Raw genomic sequence first — 23,829 nt, forward strand, 5'->3', positions numbered from 1 at the left:
TGCGCCGCAGCGAATGGTCGCGCCGGGCCGCCGCTCTAACTGACCTTTCACCCGCGCCCAGCGGTCCCGGGCGGCGGCACAAGGCGGAAGCCATGGCGGAGGCGGCGGCTGCAGCGGGCGGGACGGGCGTGGGCACAGGCTGCTGTTCTGCAGCGGACCGGGACCGAGACCCGGACCCGGATCGAGACCGTGCCGGGCGGAGGCTCCGGGTTCTCTCCGGTCATCTGCTGGGCCGGCCCCAGGAGGCTGTGAGTACCAATGAGTGCAAAGCGCGGAGAGCCGCGTCGGCGGCCACGGCGGCTCCCACTGCCACTCCCGCCGCGCAGGAGTCGGGCACCATCCCCAAGAAACGGTGAGTAGCGGCTCTGTGGCGCTGGTTGGCGGCGGGGGACCAGGCCAGGCCTGTGCTGCGGGAGGACATGGGCAAGGTGGAAAGGGAAGTGACACGGGTGGGAGGAAGGCACCCTGTTAGCTGAAAGTGAAGACCCATCTCTGGAGGGAGTGGACGAGACCCTGGACCCTGGCAGGAAGGGGGAGGGATGGAATGGTGGGTTTTGGTCAGTATTTGAGAATAACAAATATGAAGAACTCTCACTGGGGAAGGCTTTCAGGGGACCATTTTTCTTGGATTCTTATTGAATGCTAGGAATTCATTATCTTGAATTAATACTTGGGAGATAAGGTCTTCCATTGGATAGAAAGGATTCTATTATGATCTTCCAAGAAGATTTGAGTTTGTACTAGATGATGAATCTCTTCTAATTTACGCGTCTCGATGCGGTGCGGGGAGAAGTGATGGTTTTTAGAAGAAGGTGCTGACCGGTTTGCAAGGGGCAGGTTTCCACTTGCTCAGGGGCATGGTCTTTGAGTTTGAGGGAGGAAAGGGATGGGCAAGAAGCAAAAGACTTGACACTAGTTAATGATTCTGCTTGCTCAGGGGCATGGTCTTTGACTTTGAGGGGGGAAAGGGATGGGTAAGAAACAAAAAACTTGACACTAGTTACTGATTTAGGCGGTGGTGCTAGCTACTGAGCTCTGGTGTAACCAGAAGCTGAAAGACCCTTGCCTGTGGATGAGGATGTTTTTAGGAGATCTTGACTTCCTGTTTTTTGGAGAAATCTTAAGTGCTGATGGAAGCTACTAGGAAAAACTTTTCTGAGATGTGGCTTTGTCAGGTGGATGAACTTCGAGAGTGAAAAAAAGTGTTGCTAATGTTTAATGTGTTCTGTCAATGTGCCAGAAACCATGTTAAGTCAGTTATTTCTTTTACTCCTTTCCAAAGTCTGAGGTAGGTGCAGTTATCTACAGATGAAGAAATAAAACAGATTTAGAAGCCTGCTGCAGATGTACAGGTTAGAATTCCAAAGCACATCATATTAACTTTAGGGCTAAGTTCTTAACCTTCACTATGGTGAATTCATTCACTAATTCCACATTCATGAGCCCTTCCTCTGCTACATGCAAAATACAGTATTTAAGGAACTAATAGCCTGTGATAAGATATTTAGCTGATAACCATAGCAAATGGTCAGTTAACCCAGTTTTAGGTATGTATTTGTAAAGGGGAGGGGGCTTCCCAGAGTAAGAATTGAGTAAATCTTGAAGTTTGGGTTAGAAGTAACCTGCCAAAGGAGAAAAGTGTTCTTGGGAGAAAAATAGTGTGTTCACAGGTAAAGCAGTGAAAGACAGATTAGAAAACTGTTGGGAGTTCAGTATGGTGGGACAGGGTGGGAATGATAGAGGAAGAGGGCTGGTGGCCAGTCTTGTTTGCAGGATTTTATGTGGGGAAAACTTGAATGCATTTACCTTTTAGAAAGGTCACATTGGGGGCTGAATTGAAGAAGGTTAAGCAGTTTAGCATGTCATATCTGGAAAGGAAGACCTGAGTTTGAATTTCCACTACATAATTCCAGTTGCATGACATTGGACAAATCACTTCACCTTTCTTAGAGCATCAGTCCTTTGTGAAAATGAGGACAGTAATTCCTGTTTTGCACTATTGCTGTGAGAATTAAAAAATAGAGAGTTAAGTGATCAAGTGCTTAGTGCACTGTCGGTTATATAACCCTTCACCAAAATGAAATGGTAGATGCAATTTTCATGGAGTCCAAAGACAAGGAGACAAATTAGGAGACTATTATTCTGATGAGAATTACTGTGATTCTGAACTAAGGCATAATATTGGGAGTAGGCAAGCCTGTTAAAAAATTTTTAGTACGTAAGTTTTTTATAACTTGGTTACTGAATAGTGGGGAAGGGAGGAATCAAGGATCCCATCTTGGCATCAGGCTTCACTTGATGTTGTATTAGCCGTCATTGGGTTTAAAACTTTTTTCTTCCTAAATGGCTTCATGTATGTAACAATGGCTTCCTTTGTATGTTTCTGTACATTGATATGATGTTCACATTCTTAGAACTAAGTAGGTAGGTCAGGTGTTCCTCATAGTTGGATTTAGGGGCCTTGGTCTGCAGCAGTCACAGAAAAATAGTAGTGTTTATAAGGCACACTGGCCTAACAAATGAGGGTTCCCATGGCTAAAGGTGACTGGTCTGTGACTACTCCTTAGAAGACACACCTGTAACCTCTTGTTGGCATAGGTTTGGTTCAGACTTAGGTGTGGCTAGTGGTAAAATCTAGTCCTGTATAACTGTTTTGAAGTTTGACTCAATATATGAGGGAACATAAAAACTTTCATTAAATGGAACATCAAAAGCTCTACTTAATGTATTGTTAATGGGGAACCAAGGTCTCCCTTCTACTCCCTCCTGCTTAGGTGGGCCTCAGTTTGCCAGCAGCAAAGCTGAGTCTAAAGGGAAGATAAATGGAGCAAAGAGCCAGCATGTAAATCTAATAAAGTGTGAGTGTGACTGTATGTCACTTATTTTGGAAGCATTTGGTGATGTATGTTATTTGTGTAACTCCTTCTCTCTGATTACCTTAGATGATGTCCTTGGTTGTAATTCTTCTATCTTATGACTGGTTGCCATTATGGAATTGGATGAGTGACTTCTTGAAACTTCATGTTTTCATTTCCTTTACAGGATACTCATGCATATGTTAATTTATTTAATGTTTATATAATACTTGCTTTATGACAAGTATTGTCCTAGACACTGAAAGTAGAGAGATGAATAATAATCCTTGGCCTCAAAGAATTCACAATAGTAAGGGAGATACACATTCTAGTACATTTTGAATAGAGCTACTATAAATACAGGTACAGATATAGCACAAAGGAAAGAAAGAGCAACTATCCATGGGGTCAGGGGAAGCTTTCTGGAGATGGTTTTAAAATACGGTTGAGAGTATAGCAGGTTGATTGGATGGTGAAGAGAATTCCAAGCAAAAGGAATAGCATATGGCAAAGCAAGGGGCATGAAAGTGCGTATTGTATTTAGGTAACTAAACAATTCATATTGTAGAGGTGGGAGTGAAGTAAACAGAGGAAGGCGCTGGCAGGTCATGGAAGCCTTTGGCCTGTAGGTCATCAGTCAGTTAATTCATTCACATATTCACTCATGTGTGAATATTTCAGTGCTTACTGTGCAACATAGCAGTGAACAAAAACTCTGCCCGTATGGATTTATATTTTAGTTGGAGCAGGGATAGCAAAACAAACAAGTAATATGGTATGTCAGATGGTGATAAATGTAATGAGGAAAAATGAAGCAGCGAAGGGGGTTTAGGTAATGGCAAACCCTTGAGGCAGTTAAGCTGGGAAGAGATTCAACTAGATTGGGTTTGGGTTTGCATCCAGCTGCAGTATTAAGAATGGATTGAAGAAAGATAAGGATGTACATAGGAAGACCAGTTAGGGAGCCGTTGTAGCAGTACAGATGAGAAATAATGAAGTATTAAACTGAGATGGTGGCCGTGAGAATAGAGAAGGGAGGATGGATCTGAGTTTTGGAAATTAGTGCATCAGGGGATACTTAACATTATGTGACTATATGCCAGGGGAATTTGGAGACCATGAAGATCGAAAAAGGATGATAAGAGTCCTGACAAATGTGGATATTTAAGATCGCAACCTGTTGTACTTGTCACATTAGTCTCTTGCGAGTTGGTTCTGATTGCTTCTATCTGGGAACATATATGCTTATTATTTGAAATTACTGAGCAGAGTTTTGAGAGTGATAGTTTACTTTTGGACCTTCTGTTTTTAAGTGCACGCTACTCCATGAACAAATTCTTTTTGGTCTTGTTACTGGATGCAGTTTTAGATTCTTAAAAATCATTGTAAATACCAATTAAGTGTGTGACATTTTTATGCCTTGGTTTTGGATTTTTTTTCAGTTTTTAAAAAAGCTATTGTAATGCTACGAAAAAGAGAAGAAAAAATCCCTTGTGACATCCGTTTGTCCTCACTGTTAACGGTTTTCCCAGTTGTGGTTTGGGTTAGTCAGAACTGTTGGCAATTTTTACAGAGGTTATAAATTCTTCTGTTCAGATCAAAAGAAGATCTGATTAAGAATGCTACTAATTGTTTAATTTACTTATACTGCCATTTATAAACACAGTTCTTTAAAAAATAATGTATTATTTAACATCTACCAGAAGCCTTGGTAGGTGCTTTCCAGAAGGAAAAAGGCTGAGTTAACCTCTTCTCAATGTTTCCTAAGAACATTTTGTCATGCCAGGTTTCAGCCTTTTGTGATTAAAGAGATCATGATCAAATACAGTGTCATATAGTTAAGGCATTAGTTTATATTGTACTTAATGAATTATAAAATATTGATCCTATCAAAATGCAATTCATAATTTAAGAAAATGTAATGCATAGTTTAAAAAACAGACCAACCTATTTCCTTCTGTGAGTGAATTTTGCTGTTTGATTTGTAGGAGAAAACAATGTTGAGAATAAAAGAGAAACTTCTCTTAGGCGGCAAGTATAATTTTGGGATAGACCACATTTTCTGCAAATAGATTTCTTTATGTCAGGAAGTTACTTAGTATAAAGCCACCTACCCCAGTCACTTAATAAAAATATCTAGAAATAAAATAAGTGATCTATTTTTAGGCTGCAGAGAAATGGAGTGCTCTTGTAGTCAGAGGAGATATTTTATGGAACACTTTAAAAGCAAGTGCTAAGCAAATATTACTCCTGTCAATTTTGTTTTCTTATTATTTTTTTTAAACATTTTTTTAATGTTTATTTATTTTTGAGACAGAGAGAGACAGAGCATGAACGGGGGAGGGGCAGAGAGAGAAGGAGACACAGAATCGGAAGCAGACTCCAGGCTCGGAGCCATCAGCCCAGAGCCCGAAGTGGGGCTCGAACTCACGGACCGCGAGATCGTGACCTGAGCTGAAGTCGGACGCTCAACCGACTGAGCCACCCAGGCGCCCCGTTTTCTTATTATTAAGAAGAGAATTTCTGTTGTTGGACAGATTAGTATGTTAATTCAACTCTAAACCAAAACAAAGTATCCTGAGTAGAGTTTATTCTTTTGACATAAAGTACTAATCACACTCGCCTCATTAGTACTCTCTTTATTTATTGGACTTTAGGAGTCATATTTAATTATGTCACTGTCTCACATCCAAATTCAGAATCTGTTGAGAAGACACAGAATATAGATAGATGGAGGTAAAAATGTCAGCTTTATTACAAATAAAGCTGGCTGAAGAATGTGGCTTAGATTTGAAGTACCTAATAATTACCCTGAATTGGATAGACTCAGTGACAGGTAGTGCTGAACCACAGAAGGCCTCCCCTGGGAGGGCAGAGCCAGCTCCAGTAAGCCTTATGCATGGCCCTGATAGAGACTGGAGTATAACCACTCTATAGATGGATTCTAAAGAGAGAGAAAAGGCTGATTCCAGATACTTGGTGCCTGTTCTCAGAAGTTACTAATGAGGTAAATCACTCCTCCCATGGGAAGGGATGACTGTGTGATGGTTGGGGAGAGGTGGCCAGGATAGTTACTCTTCTGAAGTCCCTCCAGATTGGAAACTGGATGTCAGAGAATGGAGGTATTGCTGGTATATTTTTGGAGAAATTAAGGGAAAGGGCTGAAAACTTTGTAGTAGGTAAAAAGTCTTCTACCTCTATCATTTGCATGTCTCATCCCCATTGTCTAACGTCCTCCAGGAGAGCAAATCAGGCTTTCTAGGCCCCTTATTTCCTTGATATCTACTATGTACTCTAGCTACACCCCGGAATTATTGCTATTCCTGGGACATGCCCTTCCTTTCCCCTCTTCTTTCTTTGATATGTTAGTGTTTGGAAAGTATAGTGTACATGGCACTGATAGTCCTGGGATAATTTGGGGTGGTACATGATTACAGTCTCACTTGGGTAGTTATAAGTGTTTGTATACATACTCACTTTTTCAAAACTTTATTGAACTATTATATAATTTATTAAGAAAGTAAATGTGAAAATCATAAGTTTTCAGCTTACTTTCCACAAAGTGAACACATCCATCTTATCAGTATTTGGATTAAGAAACCACATTACCAGTCCCCAAAATACTTCTTCACATGCCTTTCCAATGCCTCCTCCCACCAGGATAACCACTCCCTTGACTGAAGTTTATATTTGCTTGTTTTGAGCTTCATAGTAATGGGATCATGCAGTGTGTATTCTTTTGTGTATATCTTCTTTCCCTCATCGTCATATTTGTAATACTCATCCATGTTACGTGTGGTTGTATTTTTTTCATCCTTCTTGCAGAATACTATTTCATTGGGTGGATATATACCACAATTTATCCATTCTGTTAAGGATGAACATTTAGGTGGTTGCTAGTTTTAGGTCTGAACAGTTATTTATTGATTTTAATATGGAGTGCATATCTAACTAGTGTTTTTATAGATATTGCTGTACAGAAATAGGCTAAAATAATTAAAAGAGCATTTAGTATATAATATGTTCAATTTTCTTAAGTATTTCCCTTGTCTGAGGTAATAAAATGCTTCTAGGTACTAAATCATTCATGTGAACATTAAATTGACTTTTTAAATACCATGACGTGTAAGTCTTTGCAGTGTTCAAATATTATTTATGAACTTACAAGATTTCAGCTTAGGGGCACCTGGGTGGCTCAGTCGGTAAGGCGTCCAGTTCTTGATTTCAGCTCAGGTCATGATCTCATGGTTCATGAATTTGAGTCCTGTGTCAGGCCCTGTGCTGGTAGTGCAGAGCCTTCTTGGGATTCTCTCTCTGCCCCTCCCCTGCTTGTGTTCTCTCTTTTTCTCTTAAAATAAATAAATAAACTTAAAAAAAAAAAGATTTCAGCTTAAAATCACAAGTCTAAATCTGTAACTTAGTTACACATTTTAAATTTGTTACAAGCCAGTCATAAGACAGATCCTCTTAAATTTTGTAAGTATATAAAAGATCAATTTTTGCATAGCTTTCTTAAAACAAAAACATTAACATCTGACTTTGATTTCCTTCTTAAGAATTTGTATATTTAATTCTAGATCTTTTTATAGTTGAAATATGTGTACTCATTAAGGAAGTCCGCTACCATTCTAGCTAACTGCAGTTACTTTTGACAAGGAGTTTTGCTTCTTGGATGAGATTTGGAGCTCTGGGTATCTTATCACTCACTAAGAAAACTATTGTATTGCATGTAGTATTTGCCCTTGGTGGTATATCTGAATTTACTAACCAGAGATTTGAGCCAAGATGCTGACCAAATTCTTGTCGGCAACTTCATTGGGCCTCTCCAAACTCTATTTTTAGTTGCCATATCAGTGACCTCATACCATCAACTGGGGAGTGTTCATGTATTCCAGGACCTTGTAATCAAATAATATGAATAATTTCATTTGTTATATTCACAGTTTACAATCCCTACTCAGATTATTTATGTGGTTGGTTTTGCACTTCTTCATCCTGAACTTTCCAGGAATTCAGAATCAGGAATATTAAAATGACACTCGCTTGAATTCTATTGTGTCAACTCAAAGTTTATAAATCAGCACTGCACTAGAGCTTTCTGTGATGATGGAAATCTTCTGTAAACTGCTGTCCAATATTGGTAGCTACCAACCACATGTGGCCGTTAAGCACTTAAAATACGGCCATTTTGACCAAGTAGCTGAATTTTAAATTTTATTACATTTTAATTAAATTTAAATAGGCACATGTGACTAGTTATACCATGTTGAATAGCACAGCTGTAGATTGAAATCTAACTCATTATCTGCCCTTTCTTATTTCCAAATGAAGTTACTTTTCTGAGTTTTCTTCTCTTAGTGTTGGTATTAGTCCCATGGTCACATTCTTCAGCCCTTGCTCTTGAACTTCTTTTCATTTTTTTCTTTGAAGATAGAACTCCCTTTTGAATTAGTTTGTTCAAGTAATTAATTCTGTAGTTACTTTGTTTCTGTTTATACTTATCTCATCTGATCTTCACAACCACTCATTTTACAGATTAGTAACTGAAGTTCGTAGATGTTTGCCAGAAAATAGTCACTTGCTAGCTAGCTAGTTAGTAAGTGGCAGAACCTAGATTTGAATCTAGATCTTTTATCTCAAGTCGAGAGCTTTTTCCTTGATACTGTGCTGATATCACCAATCCTGGTCATTTTTTCTTCACAATCTTTCTCACATACATTTTGTGCATTAAACAAATTTTTATTGGTTGCTGTATTCAAGGTGCTTTGGCTACTTCAGTTAACAAAATGAACAAAGATCTCTTCTCTCATAGAGCTTACATTCTAATAGGTGAAACGGATAATTAACTACCCATAATAAATAAGTCAATTATTAAGTGTTAGAAAATGATAAATGCTATGGAAAAAAGAAAAAGAACAGTAAAGAGGTAGGGTTCACATTTTAAGTAGAATATTACTGGAAAACATGACATTTAAACAAATATTTGAAGATGAGTGTTGAGCTGTATGGATACTAGTGGATGAGCATTCCAGGCACAGGGATAGTGTGTGCAAATACCCGAAGGGGAGGTACATGTTTGTTGTGTTAGGAGAGTGGCAAGTGTAGCTGGAGTCAATTCATAATCCCCCCCAGCCCCACAGTTTAAACTGTGTACCTTTGAAATCTCAGCTTCTCATTCACCTGTCTCATGTTTTAGTTAAGGTCTCTTATCCATGCTACATTTTCTAGCTTCCACAACTTTTCTTTTGCCACTCTCTGGAAGATCCTTGCTTGTTTGACACCAGGCTTCAGGGTCTGTGTGTTTTGGGGATCTTTTATTTTTATTTTTAAATAGTTTTTTCTTAATGTTTATTTATTTGAGAGAGAGTGCAAGTAGGGGAGGGGCAGAAAGAGAGGGAGACAGAGAATCCAAAGCAAGTTCTGTACTGTCAACCCAGAGCCTGACACAGGGCTTGAACTCACAAACTGTGAGATCATGACCCGAGCCCAAATCAGACATGTGAGCAATTGAACCTCCAAGGAGTCCCTCTTTTTATTTTTGAGAAGAGGTGATATTGGGCTATTGTCTGTTGCCTCTTCCCCATGATTTCTCATATTATGAATTGTAACTCTAAAATCATTAAGTTTCATGCAATATAGTATCTAGGCTTGGAGACTTTAATTCATTTAAATCAGCTAGATACCCTCTTGGCATCTTCTCTCCTGTTTGAAACTTCATCTACCCAAGTTTGTTGGCAATTTATTCAGTGTTTTCTATGTGCTAAGCACTGGGGAGGATTAGCACATAGTTTTTGCCTTATGAGGCTTGTAGGTCTACTAAGGAAGACTGATTTGTCTTCTGTTACTGCAGGGTGCTAAGTGCTATACCAGAGGCATGGGAGGGGAATGAAGACAGGTACAGCAGTGGAAGGGCATTGTCATTTCAAAGAAACATAGATGAGAAGGGTTGAGGAGTACTATTCTATGTTACGATGCTATGTGAAAATTCTTACACCTCAAGGTAAAAACATTGATGAGAGCATTTGGATGAGAACTGAATCAGATGATTATAATAAGAGAATGTGGACCATAAAGTTTTGGCTGTAGTGATGATGGGGACCTTCAGCTACCTGGATAGCTTTTAAAAGTCTTACTCTGGTAGCAGGATATCTGGCAGTTATTTTACCATTAAAAAAAAATGGGAGGATAAATAATTGATGCTGAAATGTTATACATTTTTATTGAAGAAAAAACAGAAGATAATAATAAAAATGAAGATTTACATCAAAAGTAATTAAGAGGTAACCACTACAGCATCTTGGCATCTTTTAGATATGCTGTAATGATGTGTTGAAACTACCATTTTTCACTATCTTGTGAATAACTTTCTATGTCAAGAAATATTAATGGGCAACCTCATCTTTAGTGACTGCATGATATGTAGGTACTACAAGTTCAATCAGTACAGTATCACTTTTAATTGTTTCCAGTCTTTCCCTATTATAAGGAATACTATGATAAACTTTTTACAGTTAAAAGCCTAAAAATTTCCTTAAGGCATGTGTTTAAAAAGGGCTTAATGAATTAAAGAGCATACTGGAATACATTATTCATTCATCTCAGTGGGCAGAGGCAGCAATAAAGGACAGCTGCTTGTTTGTATTTAATTTTGACCAAGAATAAAGAAATGGAAATTATTGGAATCCCAGGAGAAAGACTGCTCTCATGTTTGAGCAGATTTATGTCTTACAATTTAGGAACGCATCTTTTCAGAAATTCATATAAAAGGGAATGAGATGTTTTGGCCTGAGCTGTTAAGGGGAAACCAAAACATGACCACAGAGAGCCTAGGAAATATTGCTTAACTTTGCCTGGGCCTTGGAGGTGATCAGGGGAGAGAGCTGAGGCAGCTGGCTTCGATGTGCCGTTCAAACCACTTACTGTTAAAAGTAGATACTGTACATTGCGTGCTTGTTCAGATGTTTTGTGCTGTTTGGTCATATCTTTCTACATGATGTGATGTACCTTGAGGATTATAATGTGAGTAGTTTTCTTTTTCTAACATACTATTTGGAAAAAATTTAAACATTACAAAGTTCAATTTTATAATAAACAATTTCATACCCACCACCTAGATTCTACTGTTAATGCCTTGCTATACTGCTTATCACCTATCTGTCCATTAATTTGTCCTTTTCTCCATTCTATATTGTTCTGTCTTATTTTTGGTGCATTTTATTTTATGTTTTTATTTTTTAAGTGTTTATTTATTTTGAGGGAGAAAATCTCAAGCAGATCCATGCAGAGCCTAACACGGGGCTCTGTGCACAACCATGAGATCGTGACCTGAGCTGGTATCGAGAGTCGGGCGTTCCAACAGACTGAGCCTTTTTGATGCATTTTAAAGAAAATTAATAGCTTCATTTTTGAAGTAAAATCTCCTGTATTAGCTTTCACTACTATTAGGGGAACTTTTAAGTTAATACCTCTAACTCTTCAGTCTCCATTTTCACATTTTCAATTATTTGGACATTTTTATCTGGGAATGTCTTGGTGTTTTGACATGGTGGTAATCTCTTCTTGAAGTAAAAATTTAAAAATCTATATTTTTGAAGCAAACGGTTCTACTTTTGTTCTTATATATTGGTCTTGCTTTCCAGATAGTATTTTGTTTGCTGTGTCTTCACAAAATATTTGTAGCTTCACAACATAATTATTAGACCGCTGGTCTGATTTTGGTTTTATTTCCAAGTTCTTACCTGCCATCTGCTACTATTTTCAGAAAGTACATTCTAGTTTGCTATGCCTATGTTTAGATTTTATACAAATGGTAACCTTTCTTAAGAATGAATTCTTGTTAGAATGTGTGTTAATTAGGACTTTTGTTTATAAGTATTAATTAATTTGAGCTTGGTGAAAACAGGGGGAATTTATTTTAAGAGTACAGGGGCACCAAAGAACTCCAGGGCAGGAGTGGAGCTTGGCCTCAGGATGAAATTAGAACTAAAAACCAGAAAGCCGTCAGGTTTCATGCTAGCATCACTTCTTGCTAGTGTCTGCTGCATGTTTCTTTAAGCAGACAAGCCTTTTTGGCTCTTCTGTCCAAATGGTAAAATACGGCAACCCCACTCCTCCAGGATACTCAACCAGTAGCAATGAATAGTTGAACCCTCTTGTTCCCAAAAACTGGGGCACATGCCTACATTGTTCTAATCAGCTGTTGCTTGGAAAGGAGTGGTGGTGATCTTAGTACAAAAATAGCTGCCCAGGCAGTTAAATGAGCTGAACTAACTCTGGTTATCATGCTTTGAAAAATGTCACAGCCAGATCATCTGCTCATCTTTTTTGATGCTTCCTTCCCCAGAATCTTACTCCATGAGTTATCCTTTTGCTTTCCCCTTGTGTCATCAGTTTTTTTTTTCCTTTTCCTAGTTGATGAATATTTTTAAAATTAAAGTATAATTAACACAGTGTTATATTAGTTTCAGGTGTACAATATAATGATTCAATTCTGTATGTTATTCAGTGCTCATCAAGATAAATATAAGCTTAAGCCCCTTTTTTTTATCCATGCCTCTGCCCACCTCCCCTCTGGCAACTACCAGTTTGTCCTTTGTATTTAAGAGTCTGTTTTTGTTTGTTTGTCTCCTTTTTCTTTTGTTTGTTCATTTTATTTCTTAAATTCCACACGAGTGAAATCATATGGTATTTGTCTTTCTCTGGTTTATTTCACTTAGCATTTTACCTTCTAGGTCCATCCATGTTGTTGCAAATAGCAAGATCTCATTCTTTTTTATGGCTGAGTAATATTCCATTGTAATAATATACCACATCTTCTTTATCCATTTATCTGTCGATGGACACTTGGGTTACTTCCATATCTTGGCTATTGTAAATAATACTTAAGTAAACAGGGGTGCATATATCTTTTAGAATTAGTGTTTTTGTTTCTTTAGGTTAATACACAGTAGTAGAATTACTGGATCATATGGAAATTCTATTTTAAAATTTTTGAAGACTCTCCATGCTGTTTTTCAAAGTGTGTGCTGCACCAATTTGCATTCCCACCAACAGTGCTCGAAGGTTCCTTTTCTGCCACATCCTTGCCAACACTGATTATTTTTGGTATTAATTGATTAATTCTTGGTATTTTGATTTTAGTTATTCTGACAGGTGTAAGGTGATATCTCATTGTGGTTTTGATTTGCATTTCCCTGATGATTAGTGATGATGAGCATGTTTTCATGTCTGTTTGCCATCTGTATGTCTTTGAAAAAATACTTATTCAGGTACACTGGCCATTTTTTAATTGGATTATTTGGGGCGGTGGGTTGATGTTGAATTGTATAAGTTCTTTATATATTTTGGATATTATTATTGGATATATTATTTGCAAATCTCTTCAGTAGATGCCATTTTGTTTTGTTGATAGTTTCCTTTGCTGTGCAAAAGCTTTTTACTTTGATGTAGTCACAATAGTTTAATTTTGCTTTTTTTTCCTTTGCCTGAGGATACGTATCTACAAAAATGATTCTTGGGGCGCCTGGGTGACGCGGTCGGTTAAGCGTCCGACTTCAGCCAGGTCATGATCTCACGGTCCGCGAGTTCGAGCCCCGCGTCAGGCTCTGGGCTGATGGCTCAGAGCCTGGAGCCTGCTTCCGATTCTGTGTCTCCCTCTCTCTCTGCGCCTCCCCCATTCATGCTCTGTCTCTCTCTGTCCCAAAAATAAATAAACGTTGAAAAAAAAAATGATTCTGTAGCCAGTGACAAAGAGATTACTGCCTATGTTTTCTTCTAGAAGTTTTATGGTTTCAGGTCAGAATTTTAGGTCTTTAATCCATTTTGAGTTTATTTTTTGTGTATGGTGTAAGAAAGTGGTCCAGATTCATTCTTTCACATGTAGCTGTTCAGTTTTCCTAGCACCATTTGTTGAAGAGACTGTGTCTTTTCTTCACTGTATATTCTTGCCCTTTTGTCATAGATTAATTAACCATGTATGCATGGATTTATTTCTGGGCTCTCTATTCTGTTGATCTGTATGTCTCTTTTTGTGCCAGTACCATTGTGTTTTCATTACTACAGCTTTGTAGTATATCTTGTAATCTGGGATTGTTATACCTCCAGCTTTGTCCTTCTTTCTTCGTATTGCTTTGGCTATTCAGGGTCTTTGTGGTTACATACAAGTTTTAGTATTATTTGTCCTAGTTCTTTGAAAAATGTTGGTATTTTGGGGCAAGTGGTTCAGCTGGTTAAGCATCCGACTTCGGCTCTGGTCATGATCTCACGGTTTGTGAGTTCAAGCCCTGAGCCTGGAACCTGCTTCAGATTCTGTGTCTCCCTCTCTTTTTGCCCTCCCCAACTTGTGCTCTGTCTCTCTTTCTCTCAAAAATAAATAAACATTAAAATTTTTTTAAAAAAGAGGAAAATGGGGCGCCTGGGTGGCGCAGTCGGTTAAGCGTCCGACTTCAGCCAGGTCACGATCTCGCGGTCTGTGAGTTCGAGCCCCGCGTCGGGCTCTGGGCTGATGGCTCAGAGCCTGGAGCCTGTTTCCGATTCTGTGTCTCCCTCTCTCTCTGCCCCTCCCCCGTTCATGCTCTGTCTCTCTCTGTCCCAAAAATAAATAAACGTTGAAAAAAAAAAATTTAAAAAAAAAAAAGAGGAAAATGTTGGTATTTTGATAGAGATTGTATTGAATCTGTAGGTTGCTTTGGGTAGTATGGACATTTAAAAAATATTGGGTCTTTTGGGGCACCTGGGTGGCTCAGTCAGTTAGGCGTCCAACTTCGGCTCAGGTCATGATCTCACTGCTCATGGGTTTGAGCCCCACGTCAGGCTCTGTGCTGACTGCTCAGAGCCTGGAGCCGGCTTCAGATTCTGTGTCTCCCCCTCCCTCTGCCCCTCCCATGCTCATGCTCTGTCTCTCTCTATCTCTCAGTAATGAATAAATGTAAAAAAAAAAAAAAAATATTGGGTCTTCCAATCCATGAACACGGAATATCTTTCCATTTGTTTGTGTCATCTTTAATTTTTTTTCCATCAGTGTTCTATAGTTTTAGGAGTACAGGTCTTTCACTTCCTTAGTTAAGTTTATTCCTAGGTATTTTATTGTTTTTAGTGCAATTATAAATAGGATTGTTTTCTTAATTTTTCTTTTTGTTACTTCGTTATTAGTCTATAGTGTAGAATTGCAAGTTTTTTGTTGTTGTTGTTTTGTTTTTGTATTCTGTGACTTGACTGAATTCATTTATTTTGGTGGAATCTTGAGTGTTTTTTTTAATGTTATTATTTTTTTATTTTTGAGAGAGAGAGAGAATAAGAGAGAGAACGAATGAATAGGGGAGAGGCAGAGAGAAAGGGAGCCAGAGAATCCCAAGCAGGCTCTGCACTGTCAGTGCAGAGCTGCATGCAGAGCTCAAACCCATGAACCAGAGATCATGACCTGAGCTGAAATCAAGAGTCGGCCACTTAACCAAATGAGCCACCCAGGTGCTCCTTGAGTGTTTTTTATATATATTATCAGGTCATCTGCAAACAGGGGAAGTTTTACTTCTTCCTTACCAATGTGGATGCCTTTTATTTCTCTTTGTTGTCTGATTGCTGTGACTAGGGCTTCTAGTACTATGTAGAGTAAAAAAAAATGGTAAGAGTGGACATGGATATCCTTGTCTTTTTCCTGATCTTAAAGGAAAAGCTCTCAATTTTTCCCCATGAGGATGATGTTAGTTGTGGGTTTTTCATATATGGCCTTTATAATGTTGAGGTATGTTTCCTCTAAACCTACTTTATTGAGAGCTTTTATCATGACTGGATGTTGTAATTTGTCAGATACTTTTATTTGCATCTATTGAGATGATCATATGATTTTTATTCTTTCTCTTGTTAATGTGATTGTGTCATGTTGATTGATTTGCAAATATTGGACCACCCCTGTATCCCTGAAATAAATCCCACTTGATCAGGGTGAATGATTTTTTTAATGTATTGTTGGATTTGATTTGATAATATTTTTGTTGAGTATTTTTGCATCTGTATTCATCAGAGATATTGGCTGGGTTTTTTTGTTTTTTTGTTTTTTTTTGTTTTTTGTAGTGTCTTTATCTGGTTTTAGGGTAATGTGTCATTTGGAATGTTTCTTTCTTTTTTTTTTTCTTCTATTTTTTGGAATAGTTTGAGAAGAATACATATTACCTTTTCTTTAAATTTTTGGTAGAATTCACCTGTGAAGCCACCTGGTTTTAGACTTTTGTTTGTTGGAAGTTTTTAATAACTGATTCCATTTCATTGCTGGTGATCATTCTGTTCAAATTTTCTTCTTTCTAATGCAGTATTGGAAGGTTATATATTTCTGGGATTTTATTCATATCTTCTAGGTTGTTCAATTTGTTGACATATAATTTTTGATAATATTCTTTTATAATCCCTTGTATTTCTGTGGTGTTGGTTGTTATTTCTTCTTCAGTTCTGGTTTTATTTGAGCACATGTGCATTCTCTCTCTCTCTCTCTCTGTTAATGAGTCCGGCTAAAGATTTATCAATTTTGTTTCTTTTTTCAGAGAAACAGCCCCTGGTTTCATTGATCTATTTTATTGCGTTTAAAATCTATGTTTCATTTATTTCTGCCTTTATCGTTATTATTTCTTTTTTTCTACTGGCTTTGGGCTTTGTTCTTTTTTCTAGCTCCTTTAGGTGTAAGTGTAGCCTGTTTATTTGAGATTTTTCTTGTTTTTTAAAAACATTTTTTAATGTTTATTTTTGAGATAGAGAGAGAAAATGAATATGAATGAGTGGGGGAGGGGCAGAGAGAGAGGGAGACACAGAATCTGAAGCAGGCTCCAGGCTCTGAGCTGTCAGCACAGAGCATGATGCAGGGCTTGAACTCTGAACTATCCAGGTGCCCCAAGGTTTTTCTTGTTTCTTTCTTGAGGTAGACCTGTAATGCTGTAATCTTCCCTCTTTTTTTTTTTTAATTTTTGTTAATGTTTTTTATTTATTTTTGAGAGAGAGAGAGACAGAGCATGAGCATGAGCAGGTGAGGGCCAGAGAGAGGAGGCACAGAATCTGAAGCAGGCTCCAGGCTCAGAGCTGTCAGCATAGAACCCAACATGGGGCTTGAACTCGTGAACTGCAAGAACATGACCTTAGCTGAAGTTGGATGCTTAACCAACTGAGCCATCCAGGTGCTCCTCTAATATTCCCTCTTAAAAACAGCTTTTGCTGTATCCCAAATACTTGGGACTGTTCTGTTTTCCTTTTCATTTGTCTCTACGTATTTTTTAATTTCCTCTTTGATTTCTTGGTTGACCCATTCATTGTTTAGTAGCATGTGAATTTAGTCTCCATGTATTTGTGTTCTTTCCATATTTTTCTTGTGATTGATTTCTAGTTTCCTACCATTGTGGTATGAAAATGCATTATATGCTTTCAGTCTTTTAAAATTTATTGAGTGGCACTTGGGCGGCTCATTCAGTTAAGCATCTGACTTTTGATTTTGGCTCAGGTCATGATCTCATGTTTCATAAATTCAAGCCCTGAATCAGGCTCTGCGCTGACAGCACAGAACCTGCTTGGGATTCTCTCTCTCCCTGTCTCTCTGCCCCTTCCCCACCTGCTTGCTCACTCGCTCTCTCTCAAAATAAAAAAAATAAACATTAAAAAAATTGAGACTTGTTTTGTGGCCTAATGTGATATGTTCTGAAGAATGTTTCATGTACATTCCGCTATTTTTGAATGGACTGTTCTGAATATATGTTAGGTCTAAGATGTCATTTAAAGCATTTCCTTGGTGGGGCGCCTGGGTGGCGCAGTCGGTTAAGCGTCCGACTTCAGCCAGGTCACGATCTCGCGGTCCGTGAGTTCGAGCCCCGCATCGGGCTCTGGGCTGATGGCTCAGAGCCTGGAGCCTGTTTCCGATTCTGTGTCTCCCTCTCTCTCTGCTCCTCCCCCGTTCATGCTCTGTCTCTCTCTGTCCCAAAAATAAATAAACGTTGAAAAAAAATTAAAAAAATAAAAAATAAAGCATTTCCTTGGTTTTCTGTTTGGATGATCTATCCCTTAATGTAAGTGGGTGTTAAAGTCCTCTACTATTATCTTATTACTGTCAATTTCTTCCTTTGTATCTGTGTCTGTTGATAGTTGCTTTATGTACTTAGGTGCTAGCATATTAGGTGCATAGATATATGTAATTGTTATATCCCTTTGTTGGATTGTTCTCTTGTTATGTAGTATTCTTTGTCTCTTTTTACAGTCTTTGTTTATTTATTTATCTATTTATTTATTTTACTTTTTTTAAATTTTTAAGTAGTCTCCACACTGGGATGAACACAGGGCTTGAACTCACAATCCTGAGATCAAGACCTGAGCTGAGATAGAGTCAGACACTTAACCAACTGAACCACCCAGACACCTCAATTACAGGCTTTATTTTAAAGTCTATTTTGTCTGATATAAATATTGCTACCCAGCTTTCATTTGCTTCCATTTGTCTGCTGAATGTTTTTTCCATCCCTTCACTTTTGATCTGCATGTGCGTTTAGGTCTGAAGTAAGTCTCCTGTAGGTAGCATATAGATGGATCTTGCTTTTTTATCCATTTAACACCCTATGTCTTGCTTTTTTATAATTTAAAAAACTACAGCATACTTAACCCTGTGTCTTTTGATTGCAGCATTTAGTCCATTTACATTTAAAGTAATTTTTTTTTTTTTTTTTTGAGAGAGAGAGAGAGAGAGAGAGAGAGATCATGCACATGCGCAAGTTGGGGAAGGGCAGAGGAAGAGGAAGAGAGAGAATCTCAAGCAGGCTCCATGCCCAGTGCAGAGCCCAAAGTGGGGCTCAATCTCATGACTAGGAGATCATGACCTGAGCTGAAATCAAGAGTCAGACATTTAACTGACTGAGCCATTCAGGTGCTCCTACATTTAAAGTAATTATTGATAAGTATGTACTTATTGCCATTTTATTACTTGTTTTATGGTTGTTTTGGTAGTTTTTCTCTCTCTCTCTTTCTTTCTTTCTTTCTTCCTTTCCTTCTTTCCTTCTTTCCTTCTTTCCTTCTTTTTTTAAAAATTTGTATCCAAGTTAGTTAGCATATAGTGCAACAGTGATTTCAGGAGTAGATTCCTTAATGCCCCTTACCCATTTAACCCATCCCACCTCCCACAACCCCTCCAGTAACCCTCTTTTTGTTCTCCATATTTAAGAGTCTTTTATGTTTTGTCCTCCTCCCTATTTTTATATTATTTTTGCTTCCCTTCTCTTGTGTTCATCTGTTCCGTGTCTTAAAGTCCTCATGTGAGTGAAGTCATATGATATTTGTCTTTCTTTGACTGACTAATTTCGCTTAGCATAATACCCTCTAGTTCCATCTGTGTAGTTGCAAATGGCAAGATTTTATGCTTTTTGATTGCCGAGTAATACTCCATTGTATATATATATATACCATGTTTTCTTTATCCATTCATCCATCAATGGACATTTGGGCTCTTTTCCGTGCTTTAGCTATTGTTGATAGTGCTGCTCTAAACATTGGGGTGCATGTGCCCCTTCGAAACAGCATTCCTGTATCCCTTGGATAAATACCTAGTAGTGCAATTGCTGGGTCGTAGGGTAGTTCTATTTTTAATTTTTTGAGGAACCTTCATACTGTTTTCCAGAGTGGCTGCACCAGTTTGCATTTCCACCGGCAGTGCAAAAGAGATCCTCTTTGTGTGTATCCTCACCAACATCTGTTGTTCCCTGAGTTGTTAATGTTAGCCATTCTGACAGGTGTGAGGTAGTATCTCATTGTCGTTTTGATTTGTATTTCCCTGTTGATGAGTGATATTGAGCATTTTTTCCATGTGTCGGTTGGCCATCTGGATGTCTTCTTTGGAGAAGTGTCTATTCGTGTCTTTTGCCCATTTTTTCACTGGATGATTTGTTTTTTGAGTGTTGAGTTTGATAAGTTCTTTATAGATTTTGGATACTAGCCCTTTATCTGATATGTCATTTGCAAATATCTTCTCCCATTCTGTTGGTTGCCTTTTAGTTTTGCTGATTGTTTCCTTCGCTGTGCAGAAGCTTTTTATTTTGATGAGGTCCCAATAGTTCATTTTTGCTTTGGTTTCCCTTGCCTCTGGAGACGTGTTGAGTAAGAAGTTGCTGTGGCCAAGGTCATAGAGGTTTTTGCTTGCTTTCTCCTTGAGGATTTTGATGCTTTTCTGTCTTACATTTAGGTCTTTCATCCACTTTGAGTTTAGTATTGTGTATGGTGTAAGAAAGTGGTCCAGGTTCATTCTTCTGCATGTTGCTGTCCAGTTTTCCCAGCACCACTTGCTGAAGAGACTGTCTTTATTCCATTGGATAGTCTTTCCTGCTTTGTCAAAGATTATTTGGCCATATGTTTGTGTGTCCATTTCTGGGTTCTCTATTCTGTTCCATTAATCTGAGTGTTTTTGTGCCAGTATCATACTGTCTTGATGATTACAGCTTTGTAATACAGCTTGAAGTCCATCTGTTCCTTTCTTCTTTTACTCTCTTGTGTTTTGATAGCTTTCTTTTAGTTATGTTTGAATTCCTTTTTCTTTACTTTTTGTGTATGTATTAAAGGTTTTTGATTTGTGGTTACTATTTAGGTTTACATATAACATCTTATGTGTGTAGCAGTCTGTGTTAAGTTGATGGTTGTTTAAGTTTGAACCCATTCTAAAAGCAGTAAATTTTACTACCCCCCCCCCTGCACATTTTACGTATATGATGCTATACATCCTTCTATTTTGTGAAGTCCTTGGTGGATTTATGTAGCTATAATTGACTTAACTGCTTTTGTGCTTTAACCTCCATAGTGATTTTATAAATTACTAATCTACTTTTAGTGTATGTTATCATTTGCCTGTGAATTTTTTTCTGTTTATAATTCTTACTACTCATTATGGCCATTTTTTTTTCCACTCAAAGAATTGCCTTTAACATTTCTTGTAAGGCTGGTTTAATGGTGATGAGCTCCTTTAACTTTTGTCTGTCTGGGAAGTTCTTTATCTCTCCTATTCTGAATGATAATCTTGTTGGGTAGGGTATTCTTGGTTGCAGGTTTTTTCCTTTCAGTACTTTGAATACATCATACCCTTCCCTTCTGGCCTACTAAGTTGCTGCTGAAAAATCAGCTCATAGCCTTAGGGGTTTCCCTTATATGTAACTTTTCTTTTGCTGCTTTTAAGATTCCCTCTTCATCATTACTTTTTTGCCAATTTAATTATGTGTGGACCTCCTTGGGTTCATCTTGTTAAGGATACTCTGTGCTTCTTGGATCTGGATGTTTGTTTCCTTCCATAGATTAGGGGAAGTTTTCAGCTATTATTTTCTCAAATACATTTTTTTCCCCTTTCTCTTTCTCTCTTCTCCTTCTGGGGTCCCTATACGGGAAAGGTTATTACATGTGATGATGTTGCTGAGTTCCCTTAACTTATTCTCAGTTTTTGCTATTCTTTTGTTATTCCACTTAGTGGCTTTCCATTACCCAGTCTCCCAGAATGCTGATTTGTTCTTCTGCCTGCTCTAATCTGCTGTTGATTCCCTTTAGTGTATTTTTAAAATCAATTTATTTATTATTATCATTTTTTATGTTTATTTTGAGAGAGATAGGCAGCATGAGTGGGGGAGGGGCAGAGAGAGAGGGAGAGAGAGAATCCCAAGCAGGCTCTGCACTGTCAGTCAGAGCCCACTGCGGGGCTCAAACTTGCAAAACCACGAGATCATGACCTGAACTAAAACCAAGAGTTGGATACTTAATCAACTGAGCCACCCAGGTGCCCCTAAGATTTTTTTTTTTTTAATTTTTAAGTAATCCCTATACCCAGTTTGGGGCTCAAACTCCCAATCCTGAGATCAGAAGTCACAGTTCCACTGACTGAACCAGCCAGAATACCCTCTCTTGGTATATTTTTAATTTCAGTTACTCAGTTCTTAATCTCTTTTTATCTATCTATCTATCTATCTATCTATTTTTGTTGAAGGTCTCACTGACTCTTTTCTTGAATCCAGTGAGTATCTTTATGACTGTTACTTTGAATTTTTTTTTTCAGGCATATAATTTATCTACATTTCATTTAGCTCTTTTGTTGCAGTTTTGTCCTGTTCTTTCATTTGGGACATATTCTTCTGTCCCCTCATTTTATCTAATTCTCTGTGTTTGTTTCTGTGTATTAGGCAAGTCAGCTATGTCTCCTGATATTGAAAGTAGTGGCCTTATGAAGAAGAGGTCCTGTGGTGCCCTGCAGCTGAATGCCCCTTGTTCATCAGAACCAGACACTTCAGGTGTCTCCTGTGTGGGTTGTGTGTGCCCTTTTGTGACTGATCCACATTTGCCTTCAGTTCAGCTGGCTGCAGTGGTCCACTTTGCCTGTTGTGGGTGCACTGGGCAGCGTTCGGCCCCTGTGCTGCTCAGGGGCCAGTCTGGGGCCACTGTAGACTTGTGGTGGGTAATGTCTACAGTCAAACCAGATGCCTGTCCTCAGCCCATCTGCTGGGGCTGCAGTCATACTGACCTGCAGGGTGTTTTCCCTGTATTCTCTCTTGAGAAGCTTTCATTTGTGCACAGGGTGGGCTGTCAGACCAAATGCCTGCTCCTAGTCCAGGACTAATTGGGAGGGCACATTCTCTGCACTGCCAGCTATAAGGTTTGCTGCTAGGACTGCAGGCACACAGGTATGTGATTATCTTCCCCTTTTCCCAGGGTAGGAGTCTCTTTGGAGTAACACTGGTCCCTGTTGGGGTTGCTTGTACGAAGACTTAGGGGAGGAGTGCTTTGAAGTGACACCTGCCAACTGGGTCCGGTTGGGTAGGGTGGATCTGAAGGAGAACATTTACACGGTGTCCAGTGCTAGCAGGATAGATGGAGAGTGTTCATGCTGGTTCCTGCAAGTGTCTGGCTATCTAGGTTTGCGCAGGGGGAGAGAAATGGTGCCTGCCAGCATTTTTGTTCTTAGAGAATTCTCCTAAGTATCCCTGTCTTTCCAGTGCACTTCGGAGATTAGCGAATAAAACCTCCTTCAGTATATGCCAGGTGCTTTTCAGGCTGCTGCTTCTATTGTATCTTGCTGGGTTATTTGTTATGCTGTCTCTTTAAGGGTGGGGACTATTTTTTAATCTCCCTCTGGGTGTCTCCTATAGCTAAACCCAGTTATTTTTAAAGTACCTGGAGTTAAGCCCTGCTGATTGCAAAAACTTCCTAAATTGAGCCCCACTGGTTTTCAAAGCCAAATGTTACAGGATTTGTCTCTTTAGGGCCAGGTGTGGTCTGATCCTTCCACTTCTCTGTGCTTGTGATGTCCCTCCTGTTTGTGGTTAGTCCTGTGGAGACATGGGTTGGTGGGGATGGTGGGGATGGTGGAGAGGATGAAGGGTCGAGGAGAAGGAGTGGGGATGGGGAGCAGAGTTTGGTTCCCAATTACATCTCTGCCTATCCTGCCCTTTTTGATGTGGCCTTCTCTTTACAATTAACAGTGGAAAGTCTGTTCTGCCAGTCTTTGGGTGATTTTCAGAGTTAGTTGCACTTTTGGTAGCTGTTATCTCAGTGTGTCCATGGGACTAGGTGAACTCAGGATCCTCCTACTTAGCCATTTTTTTCCAGAACCTCATCAGTTTCTTTTCTTTGTTGACTTTGCCTGCTTCTTAAAAACACACTCAAATAACTTACTGAAATTGTTTTCAGCCTATAACACTCTTGTGAAACAGTTGTTTTAAAAGCCATCAATAATCTAGGTATAAAATCCTTAAGTCATTTTCTTGACCAGTTCCCAATACCTGGTACCTAATATTTCCTTCCTTAGCTCCCATGTCATACTATCTTGGTTTTCTTCCCACCCTACTGGCCATGATTTTGCTGACTTTTCTTCCTTCTGCTTCCTAAATTTACAAATTCTTACGGTTAATTTTTAGTCCTTTTTTTTTTTTTTAAACATTTTCTTCCTTAATAACTTCATCCACTCAGACTGTATTAGCTTTTACCACTATTGGGGGAA

The 23,829-nt window shown here is 38.7% G+C and overlaps 1 protein-coding gene across 1 annotated transcript in view; it reads left to right on the forward strand.

Moving 5' to 3' along the window:
* AGPS (alkylglycerone phosphate synthase) overlaps positions 1 to 23,829 on the forward strand; it is a 145,334-nt gene continuing 121,505 nt past the window's right edge. Inside the window, exon 1 of the mRNA XM_040475477.1 lies at positions 1 to 352. Coding sequence (XP_040331411.1) covers positions 93 to 352 — 260 coding nt within the window. The 5' untranslated portion in view covers positions 1 to 92. The remainder of the gene's footprint in view (positions 353 to 23,829) is intronic.

This window comes from Herpailurus yagouaroundi, unplaced genomic scaffold (assembly GCF_014898765.1).
Source record: "Herpailurus yagouaroundi ecotype Mexico unplaced genomic scaffold, PumYag 140, whole genome shotgun sequence".
In the NCBI taxonomy this organism is placed as follows: domain Eukaryota; kingdom Metazoa; phylum Chordata; class Mammalia; order Carnivora; family Felidae; genus Herpailurus; species Herpailurus yagouaroundi.